Source organism: Gavialis gangeticus, unplaced genomic scaffold (assembly GCF_001723915.1).
Source record: "Gavialis gangeticus isolate Ggan-Ray unplaced genomic scaffold, GavGan_comp1, whole genome shotgun sequence".
Taxonomy (NCBI): Eukaryota; Metazoa; Chordata; order Crocodylia; family Gavialidae; genus Gavialis; species Gavialis gangeticus.
In genome coordinates, this window is record NW_017729025.1 from 11,794,723 (window position 1) to 11,803,325 (window position 8,603).

General features: G+C 47.6%; 1 protein-coding gene across 1 annotated transcript in view; it reads right to left on the reverse strand.

Annotated features, from left to right (window-relative positions):
- Window positions 1–268: 268 nt before the first annotated feature.
- Window positions 269–8,603, reverse strand: part of DACT1 (dishevelled binding antagonist of beta catenin 1) — a gene marked incomplete at its 5' end in the record, with an annotated part of 13,543 nt that continues 5,208 nt past the window's right edge. Inside the window, 3 exons of the mRNA XM_019519886.1 lie at window positions 269–2,864; window positions 5,940–6,095; window positions 6,991–7,123. Of these exons, the coding sequence (XP_019375431.1) occupies window positions 1,015–2,864; window positions 5,940–6,095; window positions 6,991–7,123 (2,139 nt within the window). The remainder of the gene's footprint in view (window positions 2,865–5,939; window positions 6,096–6,990; window positions 7,124–8,603) is intronic.

The window sequence follows — 8,603 nt, forward strand, 5'->3', positions numbered from 1 at the left end:
GCAGCAGAGCAATCCCCAACAAAAATCCTAGCGACTAAAAGAACAGACTCTGCTTCCGTGAATTCATTCCCTCCTCTGCAGCCTCAAAGTACAAGTCCCAAACAGCCACATTTTAAATTCCAATTACACTTGGAGCCACTTGCTCCAATTACAGCATGGTTAAAATGCAGCAAGTGTTGAACAGCGACATCAAAGCGCTGACAATGTTGGGTTCCCTCCCAACTTCGCTGGGTCTATATCAATGTAACAAACTTTAAAAAAAAAAAAAGAGTATTAAAACAGACTGTTTATTACAACATATGATGTGTTATATTAATTTACATGATGATATATAAAACAGCCATTTATGATGTACAGTAATTTGACATCAACAGGAATATTAAAACTATTGATACTCATGCATCTGGCATGCATATGTTTTTAAAAAGCAGTCTTACACAGTATATCGAAGAATTACTAAGCCTTCCACAGCTGGCCCGAGGGTTCGGTCTAAAACGGGGGACTCCCACATCCCACTTTGTAGGTGTTAGGGGCAGAGTGCATGGTAGAGAAGGCCACTCCATGTCTGGCTGGGAGATGAAGGGAGAGCCCTTCCTTGGGAGAGGAAACTGGGGCAAATTATTAGGAAGGACAGTAGCAGCAGAAAATTAAGGGACTAGCAAAAAACCACTGAGACAACCTCCCCTCCCCTCAATCACGACCTCATCCTGTATAAGCCCCAGAGCTGGAAAGACCAGGCAAGGAAAATCCCTTCTTAGAAACATGAATATTTCTCAAAGCCTGCCAACGCTACGTTACCACTGAAACGGAAGTGTTGTTTGTGGCTAGTACAATGGTCTTCATTTCCACATAAAAGGCACTGGTATCCACCCAACTTCTGCAGACAAGTCACATAATTTACCTCCATTTATTCAATTTAAATATTTGAATTTTAAAACTCTATGAAAATATGTACACAAAAAAGCACCGTGTTTCTTTGAGCAGAAACGGACATGAGCCAGGCAAGTCACGTCATCAGACGGTTGTCATCAGTTTGAGCGAGCCCGATCGAAAGCGAAGGATTTTCTTTTTGAGGTTATGGGAGGCTTTGATTTTGACAAAAGCCTTGGCTGCATTTTCGTGCAGCTCCGGAGCAGTGACTGACTGGATAGGAAGAGTCTGGACAAACTGGGACCAAATAAGACCCCCACTTTCATCTGAGTCGCTGGTGGTGGTGCTCTCCCCAACGAACTCCACCTCACTCAAGCTCGACTCGCTGTCCCCAAAGCAGTTCGTGGTGTAGTTACTCTGCTCGTCTTCACTTGTGTCCACCACCGTGGAGTGGAAGAGGGATTCACATTCGGCCGAGTACTCGGAGTCACTAGCAACGTAAGCGTAGGGGCTGACGTACGTGTGGGACACTTGGGAATAGAGCCCCGCCACTTCTCTCCTGTTCCTCCTTGCCCTCCTCAGGGCTTCCTCGTAGGAAATCTCTGCTGATGACTTCCACCGGCGATAGTCTCCCCGCTTGTGTTTAGGTTTGGCCACGATTACCTCCCTGCTGTGGCCGTGAGATTTGACCACGGATTTATGTAGGCCAGACTGCCTGCTTGGGAGACTGGACTCTGGCTGCAAGCCGCTGCTTTTCTTCCCTCTTGACGAGGGCTTTTTGAGTTTCTTATTTGTATCCAAGTCATCTGGGAAGCGACACTTTTTGCCAACGAGCTTGGTTTTCTCCCGCACGGTCTGGGAGCTGTTTTCCAGCACGTTGGCAAGGTGGGGCCTGTGTTTCAAGGTTGAACTTTTCAGAATCCGGACACTTTTGGTGCCTCTGTGAAGCTTAATGCTTTGCTGCTGCGCTGGGACGTACTGAGCGTTCACCAGCAACCCTTCGTCCAAGCTCTGGGAGGAAGAGCCCTCACTCTTGAAATCCAAAGCAGGTCTCTCCTCAACGGGAGGAGTGGCACCAGCGTGAGCCACCTGCATGCTGTTCTTCAGCAGGACTTTTTTAGGTGGCTGAATCACTTTATTCTCTTGCTGTAGCCCCGTACGCCTACCGGGGCTTTCCTTCGGGGACAGAACAAAGAGTTGGCCACTTTCCCTTGGGACATCCCCTGTCGCAGGCACAGGACACCGGTTCGGCTCTTGAGAAGCCAGTCTGACGTTGCGCAGCAGGTGTTTGCTTGGAAGTTCATTGACTGTGCTTGGTGGGAAAGCGGCCGGCAAAGGCATCTTCCTACTCTCCAGCTGCTCCCCATTTGATTCTTTTGGCCGCTGTTTTACGGGGGAGAACGTGCTGGTATCCAGAGCAGGAGCTGCGCTAGCATGCAAACACACTTGCTTGGGATTCTTCGGGTTCCCTGCGTTAGCGTGCGCCACCCCCGCAGCCTGCCTAACGCACAAGCTGCCATGTCTCAAGATGCCTTTCACAGGATCGGTGTTGAGACTTGTCCTGGGTTTGTTAGTCCGTACAGAGTGCGTCTTTTTCTGAACGAGGCTCAGGATGTAGCCGTCTAGTCTCTTGCTGGCTGAAGGACAGGATGCTGACCATGAGCTCTGCGGGGCAATGGAATTGCCTGCTTTGGCCAAGTCTGCTTCAGATCCAATGCAAACGTCACTCCCGTTGCAACCAAGTCTCTCCTCTTCTCTCTGGGGGATGCCAGTCATTGGCAGAAGAAACATTGGACTCTGAACAGCGACGGCATGCAGGGGGCTGGGGTACCGGTACACATCATTCCCATTCTTAGATACCAAGTCGCACTGATACTTGGGATGTACATCTGCAACCACATCAAGGGAATTCGAGTGAGGTGTGGACAGAGACCGACACACAGCCTGATCCTCTTGGGGGCCTTCCTTATTATAATCCATCCAACCTATGAGATCTGCAATGCATTTAAAAAAAGAGTTTAGAGTCTGCTAACCTATAGTGTTGCTTCTCCTTTGTCTTTTCTAAAACTCTGTCCTTGCCTACACTCGCAGTTAGTCATGCTTTACCTGTACCAAGGTAGTTTAAAAGATACAACCCCCCTGCCACACCTGGTGTGGATACAGTTAGATTTATAAAAGCTCTAATATAGTTCACAAATTATACCCTCAACTGATAGCGGTACCCTGGTGCATATACCAATCCTCAAAGGACCTTCCATTTTATGCTTGTAGAGTGGACTTTCATATCCACCTTGTGCTGGGGAACGCAGATAACCTGAACACGTTGAGAGAGAGAGAGAGAGAGAGAGAGAATGTGTGTGTGTGAGTGTGTGTGTGTGTGTGTTGCGGGGGAGGTTACACAATATTTTTTATAGTGGTAAAATCAAAAGGAAATTGGACAATGAATTATTGCAGCAGTAAAATTATTAGGAGGTTGAAATATGCTATTAGTATTCTTTCTTTAGGACCTTCAAACCAGCCACAGATATGCACAGGTTTTACTTATGATGACTTTTAATGCACTCGTTTTGCATTTGGTCTCAAATTGCAGCAAGGGAAGTTGAGGTTAGATATCAGGAATAACTTTTTCACTAGGAAAGTAGTAAAGTACTGAAACAGGTAACCCACAGAGGCGGTGGTCACTCCATCCTTGGAGGTTTTTAAGACCCGGCTCCACAAAGCCTTGGCTGGGATGATCTAGTTGGGGCTGGTCTTGCTTTGAGCAGGGGGTTGGACTAGATGTGACCTCCTGAGGTCCCTTCAACCCTCATTTTCTATGACTATGATTTCAAGATTTTCCATCCTAAGATGATCGAGATGTCCTTTGAACAGTGAAGAGTCAAGGGTGTGAAGGAGAATAGTCTTTTGATTTAAATACAAGGGTGTGAATCAAGGATCCTGAGCTTCTATTCCTGGTTCTGAAAAAAATATCCTTCCTTTTGGGTCAGTCATTTAGATCAGCGTTTCTCAACCCGTAGGTCATGACAAAAAAGTTGGTCACGAGAATATATGAAAAGGTTGCAAACAAAACTTGAAAAAGTAGATCAGCAAACTTTAAAAATGGAGTCTCTTTAAAGGAGAAAAACGTGGGAAACCGTGGGTTTTCTCTTGCAGGCTGGCAGAGGTCTTGCCTGCAAGGGGATGCTTGGGGCCCCCCGCTGCCCCACACACTGGAGGGCTGGGGCCTGGGGGTCAGGAGTGAGGGGCACTGGCAGGGCCAGGGGGCCATTTTCTACTTACAAGTATTTACCGAGTCTGGACTGAGAATTTACTGAGCAATTGGTGGTTACAAATGGGTCCTGGTACAAAAAAGGTTGAGACCCACTGATTTAGATGACGATGTTCACACACCAGTATCTCATATTTGTCCCTTAAGCCCACACTGATGCACCCAAGAAAGGGGGCTGATTTTCCTCACTTAGCAATCCAGACTTCAGTGGGGTTGCTTGCGTGAGAAGTTATTGCACCTCAGAGAGTGTGAATTCAAGAATTAGGACACTAGACAGGAAGAGTCAACTCCATGTCATTCAGCTCATTGCCTTTCTTAAATTCCACATCACCGTCTAGCGTCCAGGGAGGGTTGTTGCCAAAACAACAAAAGACTTTACTGAAAGAGGCCAGTTTGCAAAATGTCATTCCTTGAAGTTGGATCAGCTGAATGCAACTGTTTAAGAGTTTCACATTTTCATTATCCAGACAGAAGACCAGCAGCATAATCGGCTGTAAATCTTTGTGAGTGGTTTTTACAAGCCTGCTCGATAAAGAGCGCTTATACTTTTGCCATAGGAATAGTTACATTACATCAAATAGGTCAAAGGGTAACCTCGGAGCACTCCACGTCTTAGAAAGTGTCTGAGACTACAAAGTCCTATTTGTAGGCTAGGCAAACTGGCGTGATTTTTTTTTCTGGATTCCTAAATGCAAAAGTTCACTGTTCATTATCGTCACAGAGCAGAAAGGAAATTTTAAATACAGCTGGTTATAAGCATTCTTCATCATTCAACATGAACCGAGGTTTTTAAGCCAGCATGGCGACAACTTTAGTCAATCATGTTCAAGTACAATGGTCCTATTTATGCTCTCTTTGCACACCAAATAAAGGATTCTTGAAACACCGGGGCTTGTAAGAAGCCTCAATATATAACCTCTCCTCACATGTCCACCCAGAGGTTTACATCCTTAGAGCACAGTAATGGAAAACTCAAACATCCATCATCCCCTCACTAAAAAGAGAGAAACCTTTTCCATTGTTCATGAGAGCCATTTGTCCATGCCACACGCAGCCAGGGCACGCTTCATCACAGTCAGCTCTGTACGGAGGACAGGGCTGGAATAACAGTGCTGCAGAGGGCGACTGAAGTGCCTGTCTGTGCCGTTATTGACTGAGCCTGATACGTTGTTCCCTTGCTTGTGTGAGTACCGAGTTGTCAGGCTTTAATTTTTTTTTTTAATGTGGAAATGATTTGCCAAAAGAAACAGTAAGTAAATGCATCGGGTCGTTTCTTATGCATGTGTGTGTGTACCACTGCCCTCTGCTGGGTAGATCAGCCCTGATATTTCTAGCTGTGTGTCTAGATCCTCGCTGATTCACACCAATGGCCAGAAAGTGAATTCAGTATGCTCTTCTGACAAGTTTGGCCAGCACTAGAGCCATCTTGGATAATTTGGCAGAAAATGCAAAAACCAAAGAGTTAATTCAGCGGCAATTCCACTGTCAGCCAAAGCCCCCTAAAGCCACCCCTGGTCACAGGCGGTGGAAGACAGCGGCTAACGGGGCTTAGCCCCTGCAAACGTGGCTCCAGCTGCTCCACCGCCACAGCACCATGCCCAGCACCCCTGCTGCATGCTCCTCCACTGCGTACAACAGCAACACGCGCCAGCCTCGCTATGGGCAGGCAGGAGGGAGGGGAGGGGGTCAGGCAGTATGCTCCACACCATGCCCTGCACCGCCCCCAGCCCCCCAAATAATATTTTCTTCCAACACATATGCCCCGGAGGAGTCTGAATTATTAATCCAGCTTTTACCGTACCTGCAGATTTTGGGCATCCATCAGAGAGATTCAAAGAGCCGTCCAGGGGGCTGCAAAAGCAGGTGCTAGAATGACAACTGGATAAACACTCACTGAAGACCGAGTTGGAGGAATTGGAAAGTGATCCAGAGGCCCCATCGCTCAGCTCATAAAATCCTATAAAAATAAGACAGCCTGGGTTTATTTGGGTTGGATTCACAAAAAAATTCCCTGCTTTCAAGAAAGTACTTAGTGCCCTAAACAAGCAATAGAGACTCTGTGTGTTTTGGCTCCAGGGTGGTGATCAATTATCTGATTACATTTAGTCCTGCAGAGCAGTTCAAAGACTACAGCAGCACTATCTGTAATGCTGGGAGGATTTCCACTGAAAGCCATTTGAAAATAAAGCAGTGGGAGGTCACTAAACATGTGAAATCTTAATACCTGGGACAATTTTTATAAGCTTTTTAAAGAAATCCCGTATTTTAGCAAGAGGGATCTTGCTTACGGTCATATGTCTCTTTCACAGTATATTATGCTCCCTGGTAGCTATTACTTGACTACAAAAGTCTCCACCAATGAGTAGGCCTGACACTATTCTTCATCAGAGATCTGGATGTAAAAACACTAGATCCAGAGATGGCTAGCTAGCGGATTAGGAGGGGCAATTGTACAGAATCTTTTGGAGCAGCTGGTCAGCTGGCAATGCCATGTATCCTCAAAAATTTAGGGGCCAGTGAGATGAGACCAGAAGAGCTCGGGCTCCCTTCTGGCCTGAAGCCTTGAATTTCCAAAGTCTTCTTCCTACCCCATGTGGTTGCTTCCTTCACTTTCCTGAAACCCACTTCTCAGAAGAGATGTGCGATTGCAAAGTGCATCCTCGGTGGACCCAAAACTGGCCTCTAACTATGGTGTGTGAGGAGGAACTGTCAATGGCAGCTGAATTTCTCTTGGCCCTGTTTCAGCTCCTGGGACCCTTTACAGCTTTCAGCTGTTAAACCCTTAAGCCAGACAGGAGTGAAGGTAGCAATTCTTTAACTAACTGTTCCACTCTGCTGCTTAAAGACCGTACCTGAACTCGGACGACTGTCTGTCTCAAGGTGTTCGTCTGCTGTCTTTTCCACATCCAGCCTTAGATCGCTGATCTGTTTATCTAGCTCTTGTAACTGGTTCAATAGACCGGCGTCTCTCCTCCTCAAGCAGTTCTAGAGGACAAGACAAGCACCGTAAGCCACATTTCTTGTCCAGAAACAAATGGGCTACAAGTAGCAGCAGCCCCGGCCACCTGAATGGCTTGTAAATTCCACGTCAGCTCTTTAAAAAGACCTGGGAAATCCTGCCGGCAAGCTTGGATTTAACTAAGCTATAATGCAGATGTCTCCTTCCAATCTCTTTCAGGCACGGTTTCAATAAGGACTTAGTATTCCCAGTACAGGAATACCGGCATACAATATTGGCAATGAGCTCCTGGGATCTTGCAAGCACCAACAAAGCTGGGCTTTGTATCACAATAAGAAAACCAACTCTCACAAGTAGAACCGACTAGGCTGGTAAAAGCCCGCTTTACCCTGTCGCTGCATCGACACTTGGGGTCCTGCTGACACAGCTGTGTCGGTCCAGCCCCACATCACCCCGCGCTCCTGACCTACGTGCAGCCGGGGAGGTGACAGTCTGCAGGCGAGACGCAGCCTCGGTCTGTGGTGCATTGCAAGCTTATATTCTTGAGCTTTAGAGCAAGATTGCAGAAGCCAGGGTGCTTTCCTGCATTTTGCAATGCAGTCAATAGGGAAAGCAAAGCCTTCTCTTCCCCTCACGTAACGGCACGGAATGACTGTAATACAAATGTCAAGGCAATTCGGAGGTGTACAGTCTCCAATAAAGAATGGTTGTGTACTCATTAGCCCACGGAAAGGGGCATCAGTTCCCGAGGAGCTATCTGACACCTACCCAGTTAATCAGCATTCACGTACCCCCTGCGCACGCAGTGGGCCGTGCCCCCAGCCACGCTGCGCTGGGTTTCCTTCTTGAGCGCTTTGGCACCTAGGAAGGACCAGATCCTAAACCCATGAAGTCAATGGGAGCTTTCGCCAGATTCATGGCAGCCTTGGACCCGACCCAAACAAAAGTGAAAGCGAAGGTTAATGTCACGGGATCACTAATAGCATCACCGCCGACTCAGGTCTGGTGTTGTGCACTGTCCACCAGGGACCAGGACTGCACTCGAGCTCCTTCCCCACTTCTGACAAGAGCCGGGAGCTGGAACCAACCCAACGCTGCAGAGGTGACGGGGTCCAGGCAATAATGCACTGCGCCACCTCGTGCCCCCCGTCCCCCCGCCATGCCCTCCCCTGCAAGGCCCTCCAGGCCACGCTCCATCTGGGTCAAATTTGGAGCGTCAAGTGCAGCTATTAAAGTGTTACCACGGCCCCGCGTGGGAGTAATCCTGCCCGGCCCTTTACTGTGGCCGCCCGGCAACTTGTATCTCCCAAGTGGCTGGTCCCGTCACTGGGGAGCAAGAATTAAACCTCTCAGAGCCAGCTCCTCAGCCAAAAGCCATCAAGATTGAGCAACTCCACCTCTCTCACAAGAAACCTCAGATTTCTTTCCTACTCAGCCTGGAAGACAGGGCATCTCTTTACATCCTCTGCATGGTTAAGAGGAAAATAAAAAAAAAAAAAAAAAAAA